This window comes from Lissotriton vulgaris, chromosome 1_1, assembly GCF_964263255.1.
Source record: "Lissotriton vulgaris chromosome 1_1, aLisVul1.2, whole genome shotgun sequence".
In the NCBI taxonomy this organism is placed as follows: Eukaryota; Metazoa; Chordata; class Amphibia; order Caudata; family Salamandridae; genus Lissotriton; species Lissotriton vulgaris.
The window spans coordinates 1246649145-1246663415 of NC_141685.1; the positions used below are offsets into that span (position 1 = coordinate 1246649145).

At 48.1% G+C, this 14271-nt stretch overlaps 1 protein-coding gene across 1 annotated transcript in view; it reads left to right on the plus strand.

Moving 5' to 3' along the window:
- The first annotated feature begins 857 nt into the window (after positions 1-857).
- The window catches only part of CDC73 (cell division cycle 73), a 754132-nt gene continuing 740718 nt past the window's right edge, over positions 858-14271 (plus strand). The window contains exon 1 of the mRNA XM_086964560.1: positions 858-1026. Within this exon, the coding sequence (XP_086820686.1) occupies positions 896-1026 (131 nt within the window). The 5' untranslated portion in view covers positions 858-895. The remainder of the gene's footprint in view (positions 1027-14271) is intronic.

Here is a 14271-nt window from a genome sequence, read left to right on the forward strand (position 1 = left end):
CGTTAGCACAAGCAGGGCAGTTAGAAGGTTGTTAACCGCCTATGAAACTCTCAAATTACGTTTGTAAGTAGTTCATCTTGCATACCTCCTGGTTCTATGCTCGTGCGATTTATTGCATCTCTATTTCTCTCTCTCTGTTTCTCTCTCTCTCACTCTCTCTTTCCTAAGGGGGAAATGTGTTGTGATCTGCACTCTTGTGTACTCCTCCGGACACTGTGGCATCATGCCTTTCACCAGCTGTCAGTTTGGAATGTTGACAGTTGACAGCTGGTGACTCACGGGGCGGCTGTGTGTATCCTGCGCTCCGCACCTCGCGGAGCCTGTGTTGGAGAACTTAATAAAGAAGTTGCTGACATCTCCACAACGTTTCCAAGGACAGTTCTTTACAAACTGTTGATGAAATTGTGATGATATTAGAATACCTATAAAAATGTTATGTTTTTAAGTTGTTTAGACCTACGGTCTAAATAAACGTTAGTTTGACTGACTGTAACTTGTATATAAACAGTGTACGCTGAAGATCTTATGTAATGTAACTGGTGGTTCAACTGTAAAGCGCTCTGACACCTTCGGGTAAAGTTCGCAAATGTTTTCCTCCATTAGTAAACAGAAATTATATCTTAATTATTCGAAAGAGCATACTTTGTAAGGACTTGGCCCTATAGTCATACAAAATAAAGCACTATTGTATTCGTGAAGTAATTCGAAATCTACAGCTGAGATCGCTGCCTGTCCTCTCTCTGTGTCTCATCAGGAAGGGGAAGTGGGTCCGGGGGTCCTTGTTCCTCTTCCGAGCAGGCGCTGGCGCTGACGGCCGGGTCCTCGCTGTGAACTTCGAAGTATCAGGCGGCGCGAGGACAGCATAGACAGGGTCCTAGCGGAGCAGCTGCTGAAAATGGCGGACGTGTTGAGCGTCCTGCGCCAGTACAACATCCAGAAGAAGGAGATCGTAGTTAAGGGAGACGAGGTGATCTTCGGAGAGTTCTCCTGGCCTAAGAATGTCAAGACCAACTACGTCATCTGGGGGTGAGTCGGGATAGAGTAACGTTGGAAGAATTGTACACTTTAAACTGCGATAAGTGGCCACAAGTGTTTTAGACTGCTGCTATTGGAGAGAGGGCAGTAGACTGCTGTGTAGATGCACACGGGAAATGGACTGCTGTAGGTGGAGAGGGAGTGGCAGACAGCTGCGGTGCGAAAAAGGGAATTTGATGTTGGTTGAAGGTGGACATAGACTTCGGTGGATAGTGGCATATGTTGTAGACCCTTATGGCACTAGAGACTTTTAAATTGATGGGTGCCAGCTAGAGAAACAGAGTGCTCTCGGTGGAGAGAGGTAGCAGACTACTATGGAGCGAGATGTTATTAGACTGATTTGGTTATAAAGTTGCAGGCTTTGGGGGAGAGAGGTGGCTGTAACTCATGGAACGAAACAGCGCTGTTGTGGGTGGATTGTGATGGTAGCTGGTACGAAGAGGGACATGCTAATATTTAGGTGGCAATGAGTGGAGAGAGGTGGCTGACTGCTAGGGCAATAGACTGCTGCGGAGAGTTGTCACGCTGTTATGACAATAGACGACTAAGGAAATAGACTATTAGGTGTAGGTAGAGATGTTGAAGACTGTTATGGACCGAAGGAAGCACCCGATTGCTGTAGCCAAAGAGCTGCCAGACTGCTGCTGTACGGAATTTTAATAGACTGCTGTGGACAGAGAGAAGTTGAAGGTTGCTATGGGGAGGGAGCGCATAATAGACGGATGTAGAGGGGCAATACTCAATCATTCAGTATTTATAGAGCGCAGCTAATTACCCGTGAGGGTATCCAGGTGCTAATGTCTTGTGGGTTTCTAGTCGAAGAGTAGGGTTTTGAGTCCCTTCCTGAAGTCTGCTCGTGTTGGTGCTGTACCTAGGTGGAGGGAGAGGTCGTTCCAGGACTTAAAGGCGAGGTAGGAGAATGGAGGATCTCTGCTGTGGTTTCAGTGGATGTGGGGGACATGGGCGGCAGAGCGCAGTTGGCTGGCGGGCTGGTTGAAGTTAAGGTCGTAGATGATGTAGGTTTGGATCTTGTCGTGGAGCGCTTTGTAGGCGAGAGTCAGCATCATGAACTGGCATCTCTTCTGCACTGGGAGCCAGTGGAAGTTTTTGAGGTGGGGTGTTGTGCAGGCCCGTCAGGTAGGTTGCGGTTCAGTCTTGCAGCTGCATTCTGTAAGGTCTGGAGTCTCTTGAGGAGTTGGGTGGTGATTCTGGTGTTGAATGCGTTTCCGTAGAGTAGCCTGGCTTGTGATCATGGCTTTATGACTGTTTCCCTGGAGTTGATGGGGATCCATCTGAAGGTTTTCCATAGCATGCGAAAGGTGTGGAAGCAGGATGAGACAGTTGCGTTGACTTGTCTTTTCATGGTGAGCTTGCTGTCCATGATGAGTCAGAGGTTGCAGGCGTGGTCCGTGGTGGTGGGAGTTGGTCAGAGTTCCAAAGGCCACCAGGTATCTTCCCATTGTGAGGAGTTGTTTCTGAAGATCAGCACTTACGTCTTGTCTCAGTTGCGCTTTAGGCAGTTGATCCTCATCCCGTTGGCTATGTCATTCATGGCGTTATCAGAAGTTTGTTCTGGTGGGAGTCTTCTGTCTCTGAGTCAAGTCAAGTCAAAAGATTTATATAGCGCGCTACATACCCAGAGGGTCTCAAGGCGCTTGAAGAAGGGTGGGGAGTTACTTGTCGAATATCCACGTTTTGAGTTGTTTTCTGAATGCTAGGTGGTTCTGAGTAAGGCGAAGGTGAGTGGGAATTGAATTCCAAGTTTTAGCTGCTAGGAAGGAGAAGGATCTACCTCCCATGGTGGTTTTGTTGATGCGGGGTACAGTGGCGAGGGCTTGGTTGGAGGATCGTAGCTGGCGGGAGGGGGTGTAGAAGCATAGTCGTGTGTTGAGACATTCGGGCCCGATTTCGTAGAGTGCTTTGTGTGCGTGGGTTAAGAGCCGGAAAATGATCCTCTTATTTACGGGGAGCCAGTGGAGGTTTTTCAGGTGATCAGAGATGTGTTCTTTACGCGGGATGTCTAATATGAGCCTGGCTGAGGCGTTCTGGATGCGTTGTAGTTTTTTCTGGAGTTTTGCGGTGGTGCCGGCGTAGAGGGTGTTTCCGTAGTCCAGTCGTCTCGTGACCAGAGCGTGGGTGACTGTTTTTCTAGTTTCGGTAGGGATCCAGCGAAATGTTTTTTTGAGCATGCGAAGAATGTTGAAGCAAGATGAAGAAACGGCGTTGACTTGTCTGTTCATCGAGAGTGAGGAATCCAGGATGACGCCCAGGTTCCGTGCGTGGTCCGTCGGGATGGGTGCTTTTCCAAGGGCCTCTGGCCACCAAGAGTCGTCCCAGGCGGAGGGGGAGGTACCTAAGATGAGGACTTCTGTTTTGTCTGAGTTCAGTTTCAGACGGCTGTGCTTCATCCATTCGGCTACTTCTTTCATTCCTTCGTGTAGGTTGGTTTTGGCCGTGTTAGGGTCTCTGGTGAGTGATAGGATCAGTTGAGTGTCGTCGGCGTAGGAGATGATGTTGAGGTTATGTTGGCGTACGATGGCCGCGAGGGGGCTCATGTAAACGTTGAAGAGGGTGGGACTGAGTGAGGACCCTTGAGGTACGCCGCAGATGACTTCAGTGGCTTCTGACTTGAATGGTGGAAGGCGGACTCTCTGGGTTCTTCCGGAGAGGAACGAGGTGATCCATTCCAGTGCTTTTCCTTGGATTCCGATGTTTTTGAGGCGCTGTAGAAGGGTGCTATGGCAGACTGTGTCAAAGGCTGCGGATAGGTCGAGGAGGATGAGGGCGACTGTGTCTCCATTGTCCAGTAGAGTTCGAATGTCATCTGTTGCTGCGATGAGGGCGGTTTCGGTGCTGTGCTTGGCTCGGAAGCCGGACTGTGAGGAGTCGAGGGATTTGTTGGTTTCGAGGAATGCGGCGAGCTGGTTGTTGACAGCTTTCTCGATGACTTTGGCCGGGAATGGAAGGAGTGAGATAGGGCGGTAGTTTTTGAGTTCGGTGGGGTCAGCTGTGGGTTTCTTCAGGAGGGCGCTGAGTTCGGCATGTTTCCAGCTTTCCGGGAAGGTTGCGGAGTTGAGGGAGCAGTTGATGACGTCTCGGAGGTGCGGTGCAATAATGGAGTCTGCTTTGTTAAAGATGTGGTGAGGGCAAGGGTCTGTGGGGGATCCTGAGTGGATAGAGTCCATCAGACGGATGGTGTCCTCAGTGGAGATTGGCTTCCAGTCATTGAGGATGTTCAGGGGGGTGGGGGTCCTGCAGGGGATTGGGTGGGTTGGTCCCCGGGTTGGTTGTCGAAGCTGTTGTGGATGTCTGCAATTTTGTTGTGGAAGAATGAGGCTAGGGAGTCGCAGAGGGCTTGAGAGGGGGTGATGTCGTTGGAGTTGGCTGAGGGGTTGGTAAATTCCTTGACGATGTTGAATAATTCCTTGCTGTTGTGGGCGTTGTTATCTAGACGGTCCTTGAAGGCTGCTTTCTTGGCATTTCGGATTAGTTGGTGGTGTATGCGGGTGGCGTTTTTGAAGGCGTCCTTGGTGCTGGTGGTTGGGTCTTTTTTCCAGGCCTTCTCAAGGGAGCGACAGTTTCTTGGATTTCTTAAGGTCATCGTTGAACCAGGAGGCCTTCTTGCTGCCTAGTTTGATTTGTCGTTTTTTCAGTGGTGCTAGGATGTCGGCGCTGTTGGATAACCATTGGGTGAGGTTGGTGGCTGCTTGGTCTGGGTTTGAGGAGTGGGCGGGGGGCTTTTGAAGAAGCGATGAGGAGATCTGGTCGATGGTGATTTTGTTCCAGTTTCTTTGCAGAGTGGGTTGGGGGTGGTTGTTGGATGTGGGCTTGTTGTAGGTGAAGTGAACGCAGCTGTGGTCAGTCCAAAGGAGAGCTGTGGTGTGGCTGAAGGAAACATGTTTGCTGGAGGTGAAGATAGGGTCGAGTGTGTGACCTGCGATGTGGGTGGAGGTAGTGACAAGTTGTTTAAGTCTGAGGTTTGCGAGGTTGTCCAAAAGGGTGGTGGTATTGCGGTCGTTGTTCTTTTCAAGGTGAAAGTTGAGGTCTCCCAGAAGGATGTAGTCCTCGGAGGGGAGCGCGTGTGGAGTGATGAAGTCCGTGATGTCTTCACTAAATTGTGCGCGGGGTCCTGGTGGCCTGTAAAGGAGGGTGCCTCTGAGTATGGTCTTGGGGTTGATGTGGATCTGGAAGTGAAGGTGTTCAGAGTTGGCGAGGTTGACGTCTGAGCTGGTTGAGATGCGGATGGATTTCTTATGGACGATAGCGATGCCTCCTCCTGTGTGGCCAGTACGATCCTTGCGAATGATCTTGTAGCCCTCCGGGATGGCAATGGTGATGTCTGGGGCTGAAGTGGCGTTCATCCATGTTTCTGTTAGGAAGGCGACGTCCGGAGAGATGGTGTCTAGAAGATTACAGAGGTCGATGGCGTGCCTGTGGACCGAGCGGGTGTTGAGCAGGATGCATTGTAGGTGGTTGGGGTCGGATATCTGTTGTGTGTTCGTAGATGAGGAGTTTTTTCTTGGTGCCGTCTAACTTGCAGGAGTTGCAAGAGAAGGGTCCATGGGTGTGTCCAGGGGCGGCTTGGATGCAGTTGGGGGAACGGCCGGGGTTAAGGGCTAGGAGGGTGGTGGCATCATAAGTAATGCGGGTGGGGTGGGAGGACCGGGGGCCAGGGGGTCTGGCGCTGGGCGCGGACTTGGCGCAGACGGGCGAGGATGAGTTGGGTGTCGTCCATATAGATGATGAGTCCTTGGGATGGGACGATGTCGGCCAGTGGAGTCATGATTGTGTTGAACAATGTGGGGCTGAGAGATGAACCTTGGGGGATGCCGAAGATGATGCACTTGGAATCATAGGTGAAGGGCGGAAGTTGGATTCTCTGGGTCTGTCCTGTTAGGAAGGATTCAATCCATTTGAGAGCGTCTCCCTGGATGCTGATGTGGCAGTGTATGTTGATGAGTGTGGTGGGAAACCATGTCTAAAGTCGCTGAGAAGTCGAGGAAGTTCAGGGCTGCTGTTTCACCTCTGTCGAGGAGGGATCTGATGTCATTAGTTGCGGCGATCAGGGCAGTTTCAGTGCTGTGGTTGGCATGGAAGCAAGATTGACAGGCGTCTAGTAGGTTGTTTCTTTCTAGGTACTGGGTGAAATGGTGGTCGATGGCTTTCTCGAGGACGTTGGCTCGGAACAGAAGCAGTGAGATGGTTCGGTAAGTTTTGAGTTCTCTGGGGTCGGCGTAGGGTATCTGCAGGCAGTGTGACCTTTGCGTTTTTCCATACATCGGGAAATGTGCTGTGGTGATGGATTTGTTGAGGATAATTGTGAGTGCGATGCTGATTTAATTGTTTCCGAGGTTGAAGACGTGGTGGGGTGAGAGAGTGGAAATCCACAGAGGTAGAGCAAGGCTGATACAATTCTGTTTGATGAAGGAATACTGGATTGCCATAGATAGTCAGACATCTGTGGGCGTGGTGAATTGGAGATGACCGGTTCGGTTAGAATCTGACTGAAGGGATAGCTGTGTGCTATGTATACAAAGAGGGGGAGAGGAGATCTTTGTAGATCTAGAGGGTCAAATTACCACTCGAAACGAGTGGAAGGTCCAGGCCACAGTGTGGGCCCTCAGATAACTGGTACCAAAGAGGGAACTGGGCTGTTCCTGAGTTGAAGATGCAGGTCACTGGGTAGTGGATATGTAGAGGTGGTTAAAAGGTAACCAACCCGTGGGTATCCATTTTGTTGGATATGTCGGCCTCACACACCCTAGCAGGTGTCATGCTTCATCATGGGCAATGCTCCTCGTTGGGTGGGCAGTGCAATACCCAACGGGCTACACCTCAAAGAGGGGCTCTTTAACGGAGATCTTTTTATCCAACTGCCCTTGGGTGAAGTGTGGGTGAGGGGCCAGAAAAGTAGTAGACAGAATGTGAAATTTAAAATAACGCAGGGGTACCAGAAGGAACTTTATTCAGGTGGTCCCGTGCGCTAACTAAAAGCAAGAGTGAGTCTAGGAGGTCTGGAAAGTGATGTTTTTCGCACTCAAGACTCTACTAATAAGTGAAGGTAGTGGTCAACATGTTTCTCGCTAAGGGCTTATTTACCCGCGATTCATCAGGACCTATAAAAGTACTCATATTCTACAGTATTAGCTGATCTATCTAAGTATCAGTGCTTACATATACAGTTAGGAAAAGGAGTACCTGCATTTACATTGTTCCATGCCTAGAGGTCAATTATTAAATGTAACAGCAGTGTCTGGCGGGATGGACATCGGTGAGTCAAGCCTCTGTAGCTAAGGTTGAAGCTCCCGTGTCCTCCTTTAGTTGCCTACCCCTCTCCGCCAGGACCGGATAGTCTACACAGAACCAGAAAAGTGTTTTGTCAAAAAAGGTATTGTGGGTGTATTTATTTTTTTGCACATTCAATGTCAGTTTTACACTTGTTTAAGACATCTCCTAGGACGCATCTACAGGTTGGGGCCATTGTAGCACTTTTCAACTTGTATCATTGGTTCTTGTTTCTTTCAAGTTGCCTGTCGATCATGCCTGGTTACAGTGTTTATGGTTTGCACCATGTAGGTGGGGGCACGAAAGACAAAGTAAACTCTCTATAGAGTTGCACTCAGTTTTGTGTTTACCGTTGTAACTGTTATTGCATCCTATAAAGTTTGACCATCAGAAAAATGTCGGGGAATATATTGAAGAAGTGGTGGAATATCTTCCTGGTAATTTGCCTTCAGTTTTGGGATGTCAGCTAGGTAGTTACTGTACCAGTCACTCATGCAATATTGGCTCAGGATATAATAATCCTCTGTTTTAGCTTCACACCAAGGATTGTAATTAGGAGTAAGGCACAGTTATTTAAAATGAACAGTTACTATATATTAAGAAACTGATCAGTTAATTTAATTTTTCTAAAATTTGTGACAGTCTCCGGAAGTGCTGTGTGTGCATTGCATAAGTGTACAGGCACCACACAGCTGAACACTAGGCACACCTGACAACTGGACAATCCAGCACGACACACTCAAATCAAATTTTAAAGTCACTTGGTATAAATGTTTTTTTTCCTTTTCAGAGTTGAATGCTATTTGCTGCCAAGATATTTGTGAAATATTATTCCTTTATACGCAGTATCATGGACACATTTCCAACCATGTTTTGCTGTGTATGTCTTTGAAGTCCACCACTTAAAACACAGACTTCTTCTGACTTCCCTTCGGGGACACTTCTTTGAGAGTACATTCTGCTAGTGCAGACTATTCAGCAAACGAACCAGCATCCCAGTTTCCATATTGTAGCACAAACTGCTTTGGTAACCAGGAAAGTTGTACTCCAAGTGCGCTCTACTCTTGTCACGGGCTACGTAAACATACAGCTATACCAATTCAATCTTATAATTTCCCCTCATCCGAAGGGATACAAAATACATTAAAGTCTACCCTGAGACCACTCTGTAAACTTAATAGTCCTATATATTTTATACCACCCTGAAAGCACCTGATCTCGTGGCTGTTTAAGCAGTGACTAGAATGTGACATCAAGCTGTGTCTTGAAAATATTGCCTGACTACATTTTGAGAATTGAAAATTCGGATAAATACCTTTAACTTTGATCAAAAGGTTTTGGACTCTTTCAAAATATAAAGGACTTTTCAAAATATAAAGGACTTTTAAGTGTACTGAGTGTGCTCAGGGTAAACTTTAATGTATTCCATATTGTTGTAGCCCTAGAGAATAGCATATGAGCTGTGGATTCCATAATAAGAAAACTCCCTCCAGGCCCCATTAACAGTTCTGCAGAATAGGAATGACTCCCATGTTTTCATGCAGTAAAACTGAGAGCAAAATTACACATGCAGGATTGCTGCTATTACCACATGAGGAAAAATCTCCTGCGGTAATACCGACTGAAAAATTCCAGTTTTATTCTAAGCGGATTTTTGTTCTTCCAATAGACTTTGTGGATTTTGACATTTATTGAATTCATACATTGAAGGACATCACTTGACATTGTCATTCATGTATTCGCTAAGTACATGTATTATATTTCTTATAATTGTATACAACCTATACATTTGGATGTCAGTAACCAATAACTACGTATTATTCATCATTACGATGCATTATTATGTACTGGCCATTTAATTTGACTTCTAATGTTCCCTGCCTCCCCCCCCCATACTTAGTGCTCACTTGTTTACTGTACACATAACATGGCCCGGTCATTTTAAACTGAAATTGTAATACATGGGTTTGTTGAGACCTGTATTGTGTGTTTAGAAGTAAGTGGAAATTACTCCGCCACTTTTGCTAGTGAGAGATGCCTACAGTTCTGTAACTAATTTTAGTTAGCAGCAACTGCATGAATTTCTTCTTCAGAGTTTTATCGTCACGGTTGGAGTCGGCGTTAATTTAAGAAAAGAGTGAAGTGTTTTCAGTGTGCCTGTAAATCTAGCGCTTTAAAGGATTCTAGCAGTACGTTCCATTTCAATGATATTGGCGTTTTCCGCAGACCTCTGCATTCCTCTCTGCAGAGCACTTCACTTTCTGCCCTCCCTCAACGGGTCACTTCTTCCGACCAGGTCTGTACGCTTTGTGGAGTGCCAGATCTGCAAATTTCCTTTGCACTTTTAGGCCCTGGGGTCTGCAGTATAATCCCAGTATACAGCTTTCGGGTGTGTCCCAATGTGCTCCCCCAGTTGTTTCTTATTGTGTCTACTAATTTTACCCAGTATAGTGAGAGGGCCAGGCATGTCCATAACCTGTGCAATAAATTTGCATCTGGGGCAACACACCTGGGGCATTTTGGTGACACTTCTGGGTAAATTTTGTGTAGCCTGTGTGGTGCCGGGTATGCTCTTTGCAGTATCATGTGTTAAATGAATGTGAACCTAGTGTTGCATGATACTTTCCTGGGGAAGGCTAATATTGCTTCCAACTCTTTATCTTGCAGCTCCTTGCCTAAATCCTTCCCCCCCACTTTTAGGTCTCACCTACGCAGCTACCTACGCAGCGCGCATGCACTGCATAGGAGGGCCTTTAGCCGTCGCTCTGCTCATTGCGGCGTCCACCTTGCGGGAGCGAGCAGGGGCGCGTCACGAGCATGAGTGCAGTGCTTGAAAAGTGAAGACTCCCAAACGTACATGCACCACTCGCGGGCTCACCTCCTGCTCCCCCCCCTCTCTCTCACAACAATGAACTTTTGCGGCCGTGGGCCGCGCTTGTGTTTTAGAGCTTGTTTAGTTTGAGTAGTGGCTCAGATCGAATTTCCTCCTGGCTTTTCCTTTTCTTCTCCACAGATTTAATGGAAAAAACATTCTGAGTCCCAGCACTTTCTTTACATCAAAGACTCTGTGGCTTCTTTTTATCTACCTTCAGTTATTTACATTTCTATCGTCTGGTCGTTTCTTTTATTATTTCAATAGAAACGCTGTTGCCAGCAGTCCTCCCAGCTTAGTTCGCGCGACACAAGCACATTATGGAAAGCCCAAGGAACCGCAACCTGCCTCCCACAAATAACTCCTCTTTTGCCAGTGACCGCTTTGTGCAAATTTTTTTTAGAAAGCACCTGTTACCGAGAGCAACTTCCTGTGGCGGCACAGCATGAAAGCAGCAACTGTGATTAATAAATATAATTTATAGGTGCTTTGGAGCATGCACATTGCAACAGAAACAGTCTGCCGCAGCACACAAGCTTGGCAGGCTGGAGGGCGCCCAGATAAATCGGAAAACAGTGAAGTATTGTCTACGTTATTTGCTGGTAATGTTCATTTAATTAAAGGTGGTCCTTGCCTTTAAATAATAATTATTCTAAGGGCATGTCATGACATGACACGCTGTGACGTCACTTCCTGTGTCGTCATTTGTAAATTGCATATGATGTTTAGTTCCCCCACTAAGGCAGAAGTTCTAACCTTGTATTTTAGCATGAAGGTTTACTGGTAGATTAATATAATGTATTCTTATGTATACTGTATAATATGACGTGCTCTTCCATAGTACATTTTCAGAGCTTGGTATCAACACAAGAGGTTGCTTGAGGACTTGTGTTGCTCTGAAATGACGATGAATGCAGACCGTGTATCATCGGCAGTGCGGACGCAGGCTGTCAGACAGTTACCAGTAAATCGCACTCCGTACAAACTCCCAGGCTCCCCTCCCCTCCAGGGTGGAATCTATGAGGATTTTCCTCTCCGTCACTGTACCAGGGGTCTGGCGGCACTGCACTTTTCCCAGCTGCACTGCACACTGCTGCTGGCTCACCTGCCAGGGGAGACCAGATAGAGCCTTGCACTGAGTGAACTCTCCGGCTTCTGGGAGCTAGCGCACTCCTTTGCTTTGCAAACAGTTTTTGCAGATATGTAATTTTCAAACCGAATACTTAAGGAAAGATTTAATTACATATAAGACACGAAGACGAGTATAATGCTTTTTCTTTTGTTTATTTCAATAGCAGGTAAGTCCGAAACAAAGTCCTTTCATTTAAACTCTTGCGAACAAACCAGCCAATGGAAACCAGCTGTAAATACACCGGCATTGGGGTGAAGCTTCGCCCCATTTTTTTTTTTTTTAAATTTTTTGAAAACCTTTATTGTGCATGAAAAATGAGACAAATACGGGCCTACAACCGTCAGGCCGGCCACGATACTTTTAAGCACATGAGCAAGCATTACGGGTCCCCAGCGTCATCAGGAAATACAGCTACGATTAACAGCAGTTACACTGAACGGACTCATGTCGCCAGGGAGAAGGAGCATTGAAGGTTAAAATTTTAAAGTTTTTTAGTCTGAAAATAAATCCGTGAAGAATGGAATCAAGGAGAACTGAGTCCGTACATTAACTTTCACAGCATGGGCAGGCGGCATCAAGAAAACCAACAGTAGTGAAGACCATCTCATCAACTTGGTAGTATTGCGCAAGGCAACAGAGGAGACAGTTCGCGTTTACGTACCACCCACAGTGCCACCCACTTCCTACTAAACCCCTGTCACAGACCCAGAAAATTATAAAAGAGATCATACATAGGCACCATAGAAACCAACAAAAATGAAATATAACCCCCCACCCTACACACATGCAGAGGCTACGGCCTGCCCCCCCCCCCCCCCCCCCCAGCAGAGTGTCTGTCGCCCCAAAAACCCGAAATTTAGGAAGAAAAGAAAGTAGAGAGAAAGAGAGGAAAGAAAAGGCAAAGAAAAACATTCACTAGTGATATAGGGAGCAAGGAAAAACTGTCCCAGATCTCCCACTAAAGAAGGTGGGGAGGAGCCAATACAATAACAGAACTCCCGGACACCCAGCCATTAGCAGGTACTACGCCATTGGAATCAAAAAGACAAAGGCCATAAAATTAAGGGGGGTACAAATACAGGTACACCCAGAACGCGGAATGAACCCATAAATCACCACCCCACGTGTAAAGTAGACAACAGGATATGAGCAGCTCCAATTCACAGTCGAAGGTACCAGGATAGACAAAAAGAGCAAACTAAATGTGGGGAGCTGTAGCGTTGATACGCGCCAAAAAGGCGCCGCAAGTCTGAACCACATCAAATGGGCCAGTGCAAGTTGACACCCGGAGCCCCTTAGCTCTATGTAGGTCGCAAGCGATTACTACACCACGGTACCCGCCCGAATCCCGCCCCAGCCAGAACAAAGACTAAGATGGCCGCCCCAGGCAACGTAGAGACAAAGTAAAGTAAAATGGACGCCACCCTTCGGAAACAACCCCCCTGTCCCAATGAACGTTGCTGGCAAGTCAGGCACCCAAAAGAATGCAACAGAGCTGACGGCTCACTAGGTACCAGGATAGCCAGTTGTAGCGCCGACTATGCCATAAACAGTGCAATGTCACAAGGATGCTCTGAGAGCGAGAGCTTAGCAGTATCTAATAACATCCAACCAGCTGGAAAAATCAAGTTACGTTCTGCGTGTGACCCATACATTCCCTCCACATAGCATCCTGAACCCAACCCCCATCAGATAGGAGGGCAATACAGCAGAGAAACTGCCTAACCCTGGCCCGATCTCGGACGCCCTTCAGTACACAGCCCTCTACGAGTGTCAACCCCCTCCACAACAAAGGAACAAGATGGAAGCAAAGAGGAAGGGGGAGATTCACAAATACAAAATGGACGGCGCCCCATACCCAGTAATGCATCGGTCACAGTAAAAAGAGTCACAAAATTACCCTGAGAAACCAGATACAATAGGGGATAAAGCGGAGGCTCTGATGAAAGAGTTTTCAAGGGGGCCAGGAGTAGCATAGCCGGCAGTCCCACCTCTGATAGTAGCAGCGGATATAATGGAGCAGTAGCCGAATGTGGGAACAATGTATCGCAGGCAGAGTCAGTGAGCGATCGTCTGCAAGCGCCAGTCCTGGCAGCACGAAACTCAGCCCCACTGGGAACACTCGGCAACACAGTATCAGTAGCAGGAACCATCAGGGGAGCGATCAGTTGTTGCTGGGAGCAGTCCTTCCGAATCTGCGCCAGGTCCAAGGCAATGTTGTCGAGTTTGTCACTTAGCCCCTGGGAGTCTTGCAGTAGCGTCGCCCGCAGTTCACATAGGGCAAGCAGGACATCTCCATAGGACAGGGTAGGTAGTGTGCCCCCCCCCGCCTACGGCACCGGTAGGTGCAGGCAAGTCAATCCCCGGCACAGCCACGGCAACACAGGCAAGGGGCAAGGGCGGACGTCCATCTCCGTCCCGCGGGTCCGCGGGAACATCCATAGCGCCCACAAGCCAGTCACAGGAGCATGGGGGGTGCTTCACGGGCCAGCAGTCGCCCCGTCTCCCACCGCTACGAGTTGCAATGTGGCGTCGCCAGTGAGGAGCCCCCGTCAGCAAAAACAGGCAGTCAGGACGAACGGGCGATCAGCCAGGTCCGGGCGAGCCCCGTAATGGAGTCGAGGCGCCCCCCCACAGCACAGAACAAAGGAGCCGGAGTGCAGTGTGATCTTCCCTGCGGTCGCGTGTCAATCGCGATGTGCAGCACTCCACAGCATCCGAGGCGCTTGTGGTATTCGTGCATGTATCGTGCGTGTGTGTCTCGTGTGTGTGGCGCGTGTGTGTGTGTGGCGCGTGTATGGCATGCGAGTGTAGAGCGTGTATGGCGTGCGAGTGTGGAGTGCGTGGAAGGTTGTTTGTGGAATGCAGGTGAGAGTCAGTTACTGGAGGGGAAGGCGGAGGAGGTCCTGTGTTCATGTTGCTGTACTACTTACTACTATCAAATAAA